General features: G+C 35.1%; 2 protein-coding genes across 2 annotated transcripts in view; both read right to left on the bottom strand.

The window, feature by feature from the left end:
• Positions 1-2,516, bottom strand: part of LOC136820653 (dynein axonemal assembly factor 5-like) — a 37,021-nt gene extending 34,505 nt beyond the window's left edge. The window contains exon 1 of the mRNA XM_067076849.1: positions 2,380-2,516. Within this exon, the coding sequence (XP_066932950.1) occupies positions 2,380-2,412 (33 nt within the window). The 5' untranslated portion in view covers positions 2,413-2,516. The remainder of the gene's footprint in view (positions 1-2,379) is intronic.
• Positions 2,517-4,563: 2,047 nt separating this feature from the next.
• Positions 4,564-12,910, bottom strand: LOC136820616 (surfeit locus protein 4-like). The gene is made up of 3 exons (XM_067076814.1): positions 12,487-12,910; positions 6,566-6,609; positions 4,564-5,912 (listed from the first exon to the last, which is right to left on the bottom strand). Exons 1-3 carry the CDS (start codon positions 12,796-12,798, stop codon positions 5,456-5,458), a joined length of 813 nt encoding a protein of 270 aa, XP_066932915.1. The 5' UTR covers positions 12,799-12,910; the 3' UTR covers positions 4,564-5,455.
• Positions 12,911-15,620: the final 2,710 nt, after the last annotated feature.

The raw sequence follows: 15,620 nt of genomic DNA on the forward strand, positions 1-15,620 counted from the left end.
TATGCCAAAATTGATTCACAAATGTAAATACTACACAAGAGTTTTTCTATACACAAAGAGATTGCGAGATGAGAAGATATAAGCAGTTCTTTTTTGTTTTCCTGTGTTCTTTGTATTTCATCAAGAGCAGATGAACAAAATAACAAATAGTAAATGAAGCATAAAACATTTTTTGAAAAAAATAACATCACATTACAAAATTCCTGTATATACATATGGATTTTGAAAACTATATAAAGTATTTACAAATTCTTTATGGCTTCACTTTTATCAAGAGTGATGCAAAAGTATTTGAATAATAATATGACCTCCTCTTTGAAATTGCAATCCAAAATATTTCTTTCCATTCAAAAAACAAATCTCAATTAAAGCACCCTCAGAATTTTTCACACAGTAGCACTTCATAGGGAAAACTGTTGGTGAAAAAATACTTCCTTTTTTTAGCAGAAAATGTTTTTAATATCTTAGAATTTTATCATTGAGTATATGTATTTATCGTCACTTCATACAACATCAGTCACAATATTCCAGATTCACTCAAGTTAACAACGTAAATAAAATGTAAACAGTTCTTCTTACAGTAGCATATCCATACCACTGTAAAAAATGCAGCTATGTCCATCCATCACGAAACAAACTGGTAAATGAAAAATACGTTCAACTGTTCCCAAATCATAGCATGTACGAGGACTTTCAAAAAGGGTGCAGAAATATGTAGCTTCAGAGTCGAACCATGCCAGAAGCACAAGAAGACAAAGTCCCTTGATCGATGGTTTGATCTTAATTTTCAATGATAGTCACAGGATTTTAAAAATTTAATCAAATCAATGTGTCCTACTGCTACTTCCTCAACATTATTTCATAAAATTCCAAATCAGTACAATTTGATGCTCAGACTGTCAGAACCAGAGTCTTTCGTTCATCGTAGAGTTACTTTTCACTTCCTTTTATTTGGTTCATGCAAAATCTCATGATACAGTGCTTTTATCGAGAAAATAATATCCACGTTCCATGATTATATCGTATCGAAGTATTCTGAAGTTATGTAGACTACAGTCTCCAGAGTTGATTTTTCAAGTCATTGGATGAACAAAAATGTCCCATATTTTGAAGTACGAACCATGAAAATCTTCTTTAAACAAGGCTTTCTTGTCTTGATGAGTTTCATTCACTTCTCAGATCCATATATGCACACTTTCGAGAGATGAACAAGTCTTTCTTGTCTTGTTGATGAGTTTCATTTTACTTCTCAGATCCATATGCACACTTTCGAGAGAAAAAAGAAATCTCTTTCTCCTCTTGAGTGTTCAAAATTGACTACATTGTTATTTAACTGAAAGAAGCAAGAGAAGAGATAGTTCTGTATAAATTGGTTAGCAAAAGAATTTAACCTTGATATTTAACATCTTCTTGTATCTTCAGCATCATAGAAAAATAAACATTGAAACTTTCCATAGTGATAGTTCAATAATAATATGACCTATTTCAGTTAATATTAACACTGCTCAGCCACAAAATGATCAATGAAGATCTCGTAAAGATTGCAGTTTTTCTCAATAAAAATTTTCCAGTCGCCATTTTCTTCTAGCTCCTTTTTTGAGCAAGACTAGAATCTCGTTCGGTTTTCTCGCGCCCTTGACCGGAAATACTCACTCGGGTAGATTTACTTTTTGCGGGAAAACATGAGCGAGTTTCTTTGCTGTCGAGTTCAACTGTAGCAATACACTATTCCTTTAAGGTTCACACATGCGCGCACATTTAATTTGGCAAATCAAAGATGGCGGCAAGAGATTTCGTTGATTGCCGACTTGATTCTTCGGGATTTCCTAGATTTAAAAAACCCGACAAAATTTACTAACGACCGACCGACCGACTGGATTTGAAGATGTTTTATGACGCGAACAGAACATATTTTAGATTGTCGCCATAGTCATTTTCCAGGCCCTTTTTCACAAAATTTCACTTTCCAGGGGTGTTGACCCCTAATTTCCAGGGGATAGTTTGTTATCCAAATTTTCCAGGGGGTTAGTGAAAAAAGTTCCTCAATACCCCTGTACAAATTTTTTTTGGAATATAGCCCAATGCAATGGGAAGAAAATAGTTTATGAAACTAGTGGGGCCATTCTTGAGACCTGGGTTTTCTTTTTATATTCGCAACAGTCCACTTAGTCAAATACAAAACAATAGGTTAAGACGTAGGACGAGTGTGTTGTGTGAGGAGAGAAAGAGAGAAGGAGAGAGAGTAAGAGAAGGAACAAAAAACAAAAACAAAAAAAAACAAAAAAAAATCAATTTTCTGCAAATTTTGTGAGGAGGTTTCTGTTGTGTAAAGCTTTTTAATAGGATTTAAAAGAAAAATTTATCAAACTCAATATTTACCTGAATGATTTCATAACAGTCTTCTTGACCCATCTTATGACGATATATTCAAAGCCAAAATATAGAAAAGGAAAATAATTTTGACAGGTTTCAGATCTTTTTTCACCATGCGCTTCTTTTGCCGCCCTATTTGTTTTGACTTTCGTTTTCAAATTCCGTGTGTTGTTTCCACGAAACATTCTAAATCTCCGGGATATCCGGGCTCTTTCCGTATTTTTGTCAACGCCTGGAGCATCAATTTTCACTTTGTCTAGGAGGGCCCACAGATATCTAAGCCCGAAGGGCTAGATATGCAACTTTAAGCTTTCTCCAGCAAAAAAAAGTGAAGCTAAAATTTGACTTTTTAAATTTCGTGCCGATGGATAGGATCTAGCATTTTGATTGTTTTCGGAGCGCGAGATCAAAAAAATTAGGCGGCAAAAGCTATTTCACACCTCTCAAACCGGTGAAATTGCATATTTTTGTCACGTGACTCTGGTAGGAAATCCTTCCAAAGATGAGCTTCACTTTTTGAACAAAGCTGCAAATCTAGCCCTTCGGGCTTTACAGATATCTGTGGGAGGCCCCCCCCAGCGGTTTGCGTGATGGCGTGATTGGGACTTTTTTCTTGCGTGATGGCGTGATTAGAGATTTTTTTTGGCGTGATGGCGTGATCAAGATTTTGGTGTGATGCGTGATAGGGCAAAAATTTGAGGCGTGATGCGTGATTTGGGCTATTTTTCGCTATTTTTTGCATGAATCATGATGACAAATTTTAGCGATTTTCGTGATGCGTAATGGAGAAAATTTTTTGCGTGATGGCGTGATTAGGGGTGCCGCTGGGGGGGGGGGCTCGTCTAGAGACTCAATCAGAGAGAACTTTAAAGACCGATTTCGCGAATTCGCGAATTTCCGGCCAAATCGTGAATATTAAGTGTTGAATGGGCCAAAGTAAATTCCTAAAATTTTGGGACTTTTTTGCTTCGCGAAAGTTTTTTCCTTGAAAGTTTCCTCCTTTAAAGCCCCTCTTTAAAGTGTGTAGACACTGCTGGCAGATATGCAACGCATGCATGAAAGTTCATAGTAGTCTCCGACAAGAAATTTACCGGGTGTGCCACAAAAAAGTTTCGCTCTTTGAAACTGATTTTCTCGAAATCTAAAGACTTTAAAAGAACCATTCAAATTAAAAAGAAGCATAATTACATGATGCATCAGTATTTTCGTTTCACTTCAGTCATCAAAAATGATAATCAGCTGTCTAAATGACCTTTTGTTATACAGAGGAAGGTTGAATTACATCAAAAGGAAGAAAATTCGTCGGAAAAAGCCAGGCACTTTCCGAAAGTAACTTTTTTATTCAACATAGCATAACTTATGTTATGATCTAATGAATCAAATTTAATAAATGACCAATCAAAATTTAAGTTTATCTTTCTTCTTTCCAATGGAATAGAAATGGTTCTTTTAAAGAAACTTTTTTGTGGCACACCCGGTACATTAAATGAATTTCTACCGGTGAACATCACAGCTAAGCTTTCTCAGAAATTAAGCTGTAGAGACACCGTATGGTAAGAATTGTATCGAGTATGTCTCAATCGCCCATTAATATCCAAAGTATCGAAGATGGAGAACACACATCCCCGTGTTAAAGCTCAAGCAGATATTATATAATTTTTCATAATTTTCCAGTTAATTAAAACTTGTCCGAGGCTTATGAAAATGAGAACGATGTTTCCGTCAAAACAAATCTTTAAACTTTATTATCAAATTTAAAAGTCAATTTTTTGACGCAAATATATACAGAACCCCCTGGATTTCAAGTGTGTCCACTTTCATCTGGATAAGGCTTTTTTTAAAGTAAATTATTTTCATTTTAAGTTTTCACTTAAAAGTCGTTATATCCATATATGTTTTATCCAATATCAATCTCGTACCCAGAGTCATTTCTACAGTCTGAATGGCAGACCTCTATAGATATACTTCCTATACAAGAAACTCTTTTCGCTAGAGGATGAGCAGAAGCCTACCATTTGTACAACTCTTTTATTTTGTTGATGGACGCAATACTTACAATACCTTTCGTTAGCGCTATCAAAATCATCAAGAAGCGAGCTAAGGGACTGGATACGAGTTTGATCCAATAATATATATATAAAAGGAAAATGGAAGGACTATAATTTTGGTAACTTGGAAACTGGGTAAAAATCGTCTAAAATAAATCCATTCCTTCTTATTTCAAATTTAGTTTCATCATATTTTTATTACAATATTAGATGATCTAAATGAACACCCCAAAAAGTAAAATATTATAATCAAAATATTTCAGATATTATAAGCAAATATACTAAGTATAAAAATTTTTGTTACCCTACAATAATAATTTTACAGTTATTTAAAAAATAAATTGTAAATAACTGTATTTAAATTGACCACAAAATTAAATATCAAAAGTCAAAACAAAATACAATTCCAAAAAATGAAACCCAAGAAAAGAAATCGAGCTGATATTTAAGCGTTTTTAAAACCTATAAATGGGCTTTTCCAGAAAAAAATTGAATATGGGGGGTGCACCCCCCTCCCAGACATAGTGAATTATGACCACCGGACAACACAAATCTTACCCCGGAAATTCAAAATTACCCTTAAACAGGCAAATTTTGCAGATTTTTCAATATCCCCAGGCAAAATATTCAATATATCCTCCATCCCTCGTGTACAAAAACTTTCTGGAAAAGCCCAATCATTCTTTAAATGATGCAGGAATAAAAAGCAAGGCCTTGAAGAATAAATAATTCGAATTTGTACAATCCTAAGACCAAAAGGATGAACCTTCAGTGGGAACTTTCCATTCAATTTTGTTTTTGAGACTCAAAAGATACAAGACAAAATGTAAGAAACTAAACTAAAAAATAAGTTGGGATAAAATCTCTAAATTCATAATAATAATAATAAATTCTAAAATGTCTATTTTTTGTGCTTCTTGGATTTCATACAGAAGATTTATGATGATATTCTGTTCAACATGCTAAAACTTTGTATAGATATTTGTATTCTGTGTTTAAAGATCTTAGTGTCTTTTTTTCAACGTTTGAATAAATTACCATCTTTTCTTAGCTTCATCCATACTGGCGCCACCGGGCCCAAAAGCGACGACCAAAAGGAGACCACCGATAACTGACATGGTCTGGAAGAAATCGTATTTCAAGAAATCACGCATAGCTTTCCATTGAGGCACCATCCAGAAAGCATTTTCGTATACGTTGATACCCATTAAGAAAACAACCATGACAAGGGCGGAGAGCTTGGTCTTGTAACCAACGGTAACTAACATAATCAAAATGGTACCAAAGAGATTGAAAACAATATGGAAGAAAGACATGTCGAATTTCAAGAGAGTGAGGTACATGAGGAGTAACAAAACACGACCAGTCAGTTGCATGTATGTTTTGGGTTTGTTGTGACTATCCAGTGTGGGGACACCAGCGAAAACGGTGCGAGCTTCTTGGCGACATTCAGCCAACAATAAAATCAAACCACCAGACAGGGCAAGACTCCTGAAAACGTAAACAAATAATTTTAAAGATTTAAAATGCTAATGACACATATTTTCATTATACAAGTAAGATAATTGAATAAGTATAGCCAGGCCAAAATATAGACTTAAAAACAAGATACTTATATTGTTATGAGTATATAAAATGGTGACACTGAAATCCCAATGAATTTACATGCACATTTTGGCCTACCGACTTAATTTATAAATATCTAAGAAATGTGTACTTTTTTATTTGCTTTCCTTGAAGTATTATTATTATTGGATTAGGATGGGTGGGTAAAAATATGGATCAAAGAAAGTAAAAAAAATCCAGAGTCAAAATCAAGTTGCCGATGGGTGTCCGTAGGTGTGAGCCATCAGGGTTCCTTTTTTACACAGTAGAAAGTCTCCAATAAGGGGTACAAAACCCATAAAACAGCATTGAGTCTCTGAAGGGTCTAACTAAAAATTACAAAATTTAACAAATTGGATCCTTCACAGGTGCCCTAATTCTAGTAATTTGGACTAAAGTTTGAAAATTTTTGCTGAAAATAATGGTTTCTCACAGAGTCATAAAAACGTCAAGTGGTAAATTTTTCGAAATTCAGTCTCGCCACCTCGTATGCCTTGCACTCCTCCCCCTCGGATGTAGTAAAGTAGTAAAATTCTCACCTCAAGAAAAACTTGACATCAGTGAAAACCTGATAAGCCAGAGTCTAAAAAAGAAAAAGAACAATGATAAAACATTCCTTGTATATTCCTAAAAATTGAATTTAAAAACAAGTTCTTATAATAAACATCAATCCTTTCGCATTGGAAAAACATGGCCCCGGCGTGCGCATCGAATTGAGGGGGCCAAAAATATTTGTCGCCCACCATGGTTGGGCGACGAAGAAAATGTTCGAAGTTTTGCCCTTATTTCACCCCTCTAAACGGTATATATAAGATTTTTCAAAGTAAAAAAAAAAATACTTTGCAAAATATTGGTGACGGGGGCAATGAAAAAGGAAGGATAAACTTAAATTTTGAGGGGTTATTTGTTAAATTTAGTCAACTAGATAAAAAGTTATGGTCTAACTGTTAAAAAATTACTTTTCAAAAAAGTCGAACGATTTTACAAATTTCCCCCTACACTATAGTCACATTAGCATTGGACTGAAATGTGTATCAAAGATTATGCAGCAAAAACACATCATTCATTATCATTCACTTGACTCGTGAGCTAAAGAATACACCGTAACACTTCAATGTGATTTATGAAAAAATAAACTGGCATAGAACAAGTAATACTTTTATGGACCTAACTGGTTATGCATTTAACACATATAATTAACATCGTGAGTGTGACCATTAAACTATCATTCAGAACACAAATAGTGACGATCTATTAAGATTAGTCGTTTATTTTTTATAAAAAAATCAGTTTTATTGACAATCGAATCATGATTGATGGTGGGAATTGCTATCAATGATGTTTTTTTTTGAGAAAAAACAAAGAAATGTTAGGAAAAAGCCCAGTGAAAATCTGCAAAAAACGGCGATTTCCAGCATATTTCCGGCATTTTTGGCCGGAAAAAAAATTTTCTCAAAAAATTGAACTCTGTCATGTTTTGAGCATTGCAAATACGCATCTTTCTGCAAAAAATCAGAAAAAACTAAAGATGAAAATTTGAGAAAATGTCAAAAAACCGGTTTTTCCGGCATTTTCAGCCGGAAAAAAATGTTTTTCGAAAATCGGGCTCCGTCACATTTTAGGTATTGTCATTTCACACAAGTGTGCAAAATTTCATAAAAAAATATAAAGTACAGCTTGAGAAATTCAAGAAATACTGTCTTTCCGGCGAAAATAGGTTGTTACAGCGATTTTTAAATAGTTCCGGCTTCAAAAATCAATTTTATTGAAAATTGAAACATGCTTGATGGTGGGCATTACTATTAATAATATTTATGAATGAAAAAACAACCATTTATAAGGAAAAAGTGTAATGAAAATCTAGAAAAACGGTGATTTCCAGCATATTTCCAGCATTTTTGGCCGAAAAAAATTCTCAAAAATCGGACTCAGCCATGTTTTGGGCATTGTTAATACGCATCTTTAAGCAAAAAATCAGAAAAAACTAATGATGAAATCTCGAGAAAATGTCAAAAAACCGGTTCTCCCGGCGTATTTCTGGCATTTTCGGTCGGAAAATTATTTTTCTTCGAAAATCAGGCTCCATCACATTTTGGGCATTGCCATTTTCCATCTTTGTGCCAAAAATCAGAAAAAACTAATGAGCCAATCTCTAGAAAAGCTGGTAACAGACGGACGGACGGACGAACACAGGTTAATTTATAGGACCTCCAGGTAGGTCCAAAAACTTAGAGAAATGACCTAAATTTTAGCCATAGATAAAATTATTTGACAAATGCCAATTTTTCAAGAAACAAGTGATACTTTTATGGACCTACCTGGTTATGCATTTAACACATATATAATTGATATCTACGTGAGCATGAACGTTGAAAATCTTTCAGAACACAAATAGTGACGATTTATTAAAATAAGTCGTTTGTTTCTTATAAAAAAATGTTTTGAAACCAAAATTTCATGCTCTTGAAATATTCTTTCATATTCAAGACTTCGTGAGCATAAAAAGACATCTATCTCATCAAAAAATTGAGTAATTTGGCTAAGAACATTGATGTATGCTTATTAATAGTGATTCTTATTGATAAAGATGCGTTTTTTGAGCTGAAAAGTTTTTTTACAAAAATCTGCTTGACCCATCTTTTACCTACTTTCATGCAAAAAATCAGAAAAAAACATCGATCCAATATTTCACGAAGTCCAAAAAACCCTTTTTTTAGCCGTTTTTTGGCCCAAATTTGCCCAAAAACATTTTTTTTCGAAAATCGGGCTCAGTCACATTCGAGGGTTTATAGTTATGCATCTTTGTGCAAAAAATCATAAAGAATGAAAGAGCCAATCTCGAGAAAAGCTAATACCTAAGTAATTGATAATGTGCTTATAAAAAAATGTTGAATTTGGCCAGTTTTTCTATAAAAACACGCCAAGCAACCAAAATTTCATGTCTAAACACACATATGCTTCAAAAGTAAGCCCTCGTGAGCAAAAAAAACATCTATCTCATAAAAGAATTGAGTAATTTGACTAAGAACATTAATGTATGCTAATTAATAGTGATTCTTATAGATAAACATGCGTTTTTTAAGCCAAATAAATTTTTTTGCAAAAATCTGCTTGAGCCATCTTTTACCTATGATGGTACCCTACTTTCATGCAAAAAATCAAAAAAATTTAATGATCCAATTTTTCACAAAGTCCAAAAAACCTGTTTTTTAGCCGTTTTTTGGCCCAAATTTGCTCAAAAAATTTTTTTTTCGAAAATCGGGCTCCGTCACATTTTGGCCACTACCGTTTTGCACCTTTGTACCAAAAATCAAATGACTCCTATGATTCAATCTCGAGAAAAGCTGGTAACGAACGGACAGACAGACGGACGAACGGACAGAGGTGAATTTATAGGACCTCCACCCCACCGGGGTAGGTCCAAAAGATCGATCGGTGAGAAGACACCTACCTAGATCCCAACACCACAAAACAGGCTATTTTCCATAAATTTTGATAGACGGCATACGCTGACATTTACATGTGGAATTATTTTTATTTTAGCGTGTCATCAGACATAACAAATCGAAACGATAGCTTGGGAGTTAAATAATAAATTTTGGTTAGTCCATTAATAACTGGCTTCTGCTATTTAGCAATTTGTCATTTTGTTGTTTCAAGCTTTCAATCTCGGTTAGTGTAAAACACAGGTCACAGGTCACAGGTCACGGGTCACAGTTCACAGGTCATACAAATTACAGACCGGAAAACTGTAACGCACTCGTAACATACAACTCGTAACATACAACTCATAACATACAACTCATAACATAAGTTCCTGTAAATATCATATGTAATGGAAATGTAATATCAAAATATGTTGACTTTTAAACGACAAATCATCAACCCCAAATATTGACAACAAATGACACTTGAATTATGTTATTAATAATAGGGTTATCTCAAAGTATGAGGTTTTGTACACCAATTAACAATAAAATACTCTTCATGCATAATAGGATGCTGACGCTGCAAGTGGATATAGATTGACAGGTTTTGAAAACAATAAATACTCCAAGAGAGCTGTTTTAGAGAGATGAAAATAGTGACGTCATTTTATCAAAAATACAAAGCATCTATAAAATATAATCCCATTGACGCTTTTTTCATCAATTCTTGTTATCATACCCAAGGTGATGCAGGAGATAAAATGAGATATGACATAGTGATTTTGAAATAGCTATTTTCCTGTTAGGGGGCTGTTTAAAGCAAAGGTGAGATAGATATTCGAGTATTTCTTTATTCTTTGTATATAACATACGTAACATGCGTATAACATTGAAAAGATAAGTTTTTTACATGTGTGATACAGATGTAATATATAATACAAGTATTACAGGTCCGTGTTATACACAGCGTAAAATGCGAAATCACGTGGTAAGCACGTGGGTAGTTTTTTAGCTTTAAAATAGTTATAGATCAATAAAATACCTTAGGGATTATATTTTTGACATTAACAACTGTTTTTATAACATTTTCTTTGTGTTTTACAGTAATTGAAGCTGACCTGTCAACACTGACCTGTGACCTGTGACCTGTGACCTGCGTTTTACACTAACCGTTTCAATCTGATCTGATTGTCTTAGGATCTTGAACTTTATTAATGTGATCCTTGTTGTTTCAAATACATCCTGTAGATGACTGATGCTATTTTCTTTTTTTCTCGTCTTTTGAATAACTGAATACTCCATCCAGCCAGTGAGTCACACTAGCATCTCACCAAAATGAGTATCAAAGATTAATGCTGCGGAAGCGCTATATTGTTTATTCGACTCACAAGCAAATAAATGTGCCGCAACCCTTCTCAAGGGATTCATGAAAAAATAAACTGGTGCTTTTAAATGAAATTAACATTTTAAAAAACTAGAAAAAATGAACCAAGCCAACCTTGAAAACTAATCTAAAGAACAACTTCCCAAGAAAAAGATCAGTGGATGGTTGGATAGGCCATTTCCCGGAAATGCTGCACTTTAGCAATGGGTTATAATTTTTTCATTTCAAGTTTTCAAGTTTTAATTAATTATCCAGAATTATCCTGGGATATTGAACTTGATTCAGGTGATATTGAACTTGATTAAGGTAACCCGGGAAGGAAAGAGTAAACGCCTTGTAGAAAGTACCGTCAACTGCTCTAACTTGGGACGATTAGTCGAAATATGGGTCTGTTGCATAGGCGGTCATTGAAAAAATGCTCTATTCGCGTCACAACGGGTGTTAAAAATGCGGGCGGGCCGGGCGGGCGGGCGGGTGGTCAAAAACATTCCTGGGTTTTTTTTAATCATGCCAGTAACTCAGGGGCGGGTGGTAACGTGAGCAAAACAATTTTTCGATGGTCGTCAGAGCAATTGAGAAAAAAGCTATATTTTAAAAGAACAAATTGCTTTTCCCAGATTTTTTTCCGCATCTCCGCACCGGGGAGGAAAATTTGATGCAGGCGGGTGACGCGAATAGAACAATTTTCCGATGACCGCCATATCTGATCTGCATTTTCACATACTGTAAAATCGAAAGAGAAAGGCGACAATCTAAAATATGTTCTGTTCGCGTCATAAAACATCTTCAAATCCAGTCGGTCAGTCGGTAGTAAATTTTGTTGGGTTTTTTAAATCTAGGAAATCCTGAAGAATCAAGTCAGCAATCAACGAAATCTCTTGCCGCCATCTTTGATTTGCCAGATTAAATGTGCGCGCACATGTGTGAACCTTAAAAGCGGACCTTATTTTCGGCTCTCGGGGTATTGGCCCTACCGCGTCGCCGAATTTCGACTTGATAATTTCAATAAGGGTACATGAAAAAACTCAAACGGGACTCAATGTGGGTTAAGTAAATAAAAACTCGTAGCGAATGATGATTCAAAGAAGTGCTTAGCTATCAAAAACTTTTTCCGACATTTTTCCGACTTGTCCGACTCGGGATTCATGTTTTGAAGGTGAGTCGGTCGGGCGACGCGAACGGAACATATTTTAGATAGCCGCCAAATTGTGTTATTTTTAATACGTCGTTCCTTAACTCAAATCAAATGACTTGGAGGTTCGGTGAAATGGTGGCCGATTTGCCGTCCCATGTTTTGTCAGATATCGTAAGTTGGTCTAATGTCGACATCCCTCTTCTAATTTCGACACCCTTCTTTAAGGATAGGAATTACAGGAAGGTCGGAATGGCTGATGGAAACTATTTTCTTTCCTTGGCGATCTATTGGAGAAAAAAATTAGCGATCCCAACCTTCCTAATAATCCTGTCTCTAAAGAAGGGTGTCGAAATTAGAAGAGGGATGTCGTCATTCGACCAACGGTAGTCCCAAGTCAGAGCAGTTGACGGGACTTTAAAATACTTAGGAGTTTTTAGCACTGAATCTTTTACACAAGTGGGCAAAAATTCACACTGCTAGAGGCTATCAAACTATAATGAGGTGATTTTTTACCTGAAGTAAAATTGTTCCAAACAGAACTCCAACAGCAATTTCCACCTTTACTCTTCCTAAAACCATAAAACATCCAGACAATTGACCTAGAAAGTTAATCAAAACAAATAATGTTCCAATAAAGGCTCCACAATTCCATGTATGATCAATGTAATCTCTCTGTTCGGTCCACTGAAACCACATTCGAATTCCATCTTCAAAGAAGGTTGCTACCAAGCAAAAACGGGCAAGATGAGGTAGAACATGCTTTGAGTGTCTAAGAACTTGATCAGCTAAGTCCTCAGCCTTCTGGATGATGTCGTTATGAGACATTGTTCCTGGAAATCTCAACTAAAATCAACTTCTCCAGGCAGATTTCTTCCAGCTGCTGGCTCTGTTTTGTTTTGGTTCGCGTGCCACGTCTGATTTCGTTCGAAAACTATTTCCCATATGTTAAAAAGATATATTAGATTTAGCCTTGACTTGTTTTTTCGTCTTTGACTAAGTATTCTGCAAATACGCAGGCTAAATTCATAAAAAATATCACTTTAACGGATATTAACTAATATTTTGACGCTAGCCTGAGCACCAGCGCTTTAGGCTGAGCTCGGCACAAGAAATATGCGGAAGAGGAAGAGAGACGCAATGCAAGGGGCGAAAGGGGGGAGATGCCCGGGGGGGGGTACTAGGTTTGCGAGGTGACGGGTATGTCCGAGCCGAAAATAGAAAATCGACCCTTTGAGAGACAAAATTTTGGTGATTTTGGGACCCTTTGAGAGACTTTTTCCTAAATTTTGGTCCATTTTTTCCAAATTTTGGTTTGATTTTCACCAAATTTTGGTCAAAATTTTTGGAAATCGTGACCCTATGAGAGAGAAATTTTTGATTTTCGTGATTTTGGGACCCTTTCAGAGACTAACTTTTGAATTTGTACCCCTTTGAGAGACTTTTGAGGAATGAGAAAAGGTACCCTTATGGCTCGCACATACCCGGCACCCATTTTCCCTAAGTACCCCCCCCCCCCGGGGGGGAGAAGCAGAAGTGTTCTGAGGACTCTGAAGGTATGTAGAAGTAAACAGAAAAGGTCTACTACTTTGGTTACGGGGATTCTGTGCAAATTCTCATTGGAATCGGCCTCAAAGATCCACTACACTCCTCATTGAGTTTGCAAAACTACAGTTTTAAGTTAAATTAGCTCGATTTGCTTTTTATGTGCGCATCATGCACGAACCCTATTTTGTCCGTTAAACATCCTCAGCAAAGGACGATGTACATTTACATGATTTACATCAATTATGCATCTCGTCTGTTTTGATAACCCGGCGGGCAAAATGCTGACGGGTATCTGCGAACCATATCGGTACCCTTTTCATACCTCAAAAGTCCCTCAAAGGGGTACAAATTCATAATCATAGGTATGTCCCAAAATCACTAAAATCGAAAATTTCCCTCTCAAAGGCTCACCAATTTAGAAAAGTTTGGGACAAATTGCGTCCAAGATTTTACCAAAAATCTCTAAGCAAATTAAATCCCCGCCTAAATTTTACGAAATCTATATATCGCCAAATTTCATCATCGCCAAAAATCACCAAATTTAAGAAGGGTGTAGGGGTCCGAAATACCGTTTTCCCGTAAAAAATTTTGCTGAATCCCAGAATCCCGAAAATTGAAAAAAATAATAACACCGTCACACCGGTTTGTACAGGTTCAAATACCGGCATAATGACAAAAAATAAGGCCAAATAATACCGTCACCGTCTGATTTTAAAATACCGTTTTCTCGTCTTTTTTTTCTTCAAATCCCGTAATACCGTACTAAAAAAGGGCCAATCCCCTCACACCGTGAAGGTACAACCCCCCCCCTCTTAAGGGTGCCTTCTTTATAATTTCGTGGGAGAATCGTAAAAACGAGACGGAGTTGAAATTTGGACATTGAAAATTCTCAATTACTTTTATATAATATAAATCTGTAGAAAATTCAATTTAAACCCTAACTTAATTGTGAAATAATTTCAAGATAAAAAATATACTTCTCAATTTACAAAACGATAGTGCTCCATTAATATCAATGTCGATCATTAATTTACATTTTTCATTTTTTAACAATTATGGAAAATTATTCTATAATATAACTATAACTTATATTCACATGAAATTACAAAATTGATCAAATGATAAGCCCAACTAAGGGGGGGCGTACGGGGTTCGCGATTTCCGAAATACCGAATAATTTTGCCAACATTTCCGAAATTCCGTAAAAAAATACTTGCAATTCCGATACCAATTTTTTAGGTATTTTTCCTCGTTTTGACTAATTTTTCATCAAATTTCCCAAAATTCCGAAAAATAGGGATAAAAACTTTACAATACCGAAATTTCGAAGCTAAAATTCATGGATTTCCGATACCGAAACAATTTCAGAATTCCGAAATACCGAAGGAATTTTGACTGATTTCCGAATTTCCGAAGAAAAAAGGGTCGATTTCCGCAATACCGAAAAACCGTACGCCCCCCACAACTAAGGAGCAGACACACTTGAAAAAAAATACCTTACAAACATTTATCAAGTGTCGAAATCAAGGAGGAAATAATATTTGCTAATCTTTAAAGACTAAAATTAATGCCGATAAATTAAGTGTATAATATAGAAAAATAACTACAGTAACTAAAATATATTGAAATATATGAATATAAAAATAAAAATATATAAGATTATTATCCGAGGCACGTAAATAACGACATTTGATTGGCTTCTTTGCTGTTCAATATTTTCGAATATATAGCTTCCATGGAGGCTACATATTTCAAAAATTGACGTCACACAACGAGTTCAATTACAATTGAGCATCTTCTTTTTGACGTTACGTCACAAAATGAAAATAAGACTTTTGAATAAAAAACTACCAAGAAACCAGATTTACGAGCATATAAATTGGAATTATGTTTGAAAGCGAGAAATATTTTAGCGAGGAACGGATTATAAACCATTTATTTGGACGCAGTCTCATCCAATATGAAAAATATTGGGCTACGAGAAGAGATATTGGGTCGGCACAAATTTTTACAGAATTTCTGAAATTTCATTAAGAACTTGGCTCGGGGCGAATCATAAGCATGATTCTTAAGCATATAATAAGCATAAATAAACCAGCCGA

Source organism: Clytia hemisphaerica, unplaced genomic scaffold (genome assembly GCF_902728285.1).
Source record: "Clytia hemisphaerica strain Z4C2 unplaced genomic scaffold, Clytia hemisphaerica genome assembly, whole genome shotgun sequence".
Taxonomy (NCBI): domain Eukaryota; kingdom Metazoa; phylum Cnidaria; class Hydrozoa; order Leptothecata; family Clytiidae; genus Clytia; species Clytia hemisphaerica.

Excerpts from the sequence above, each read along its gene's own strand:
- LOC136820616 (XM_067076814.1), bottom strand. The coding sequence starts at position 12,798 with ATGTCTCATAACGACATCATCCAGAAGGCTGAGGACTTAGCTGATCAA. Across the intron at positions 6,610-12,486 it reads TTGGAACAATTTTACTTCAG|ACTCTGGCTTATCAGGTTTT; the intron begins GTAAAAAATCAC and ends TTTCTTTTTTAG. Across the intron at positions 5,913-6,565 it reads GATGTCAAGTTTTTCTTGAG|GAGTCTTGCCCTGTCTGGTG; the intron begins GTGAGAATTTTA and ends TTACGTTTTCAG.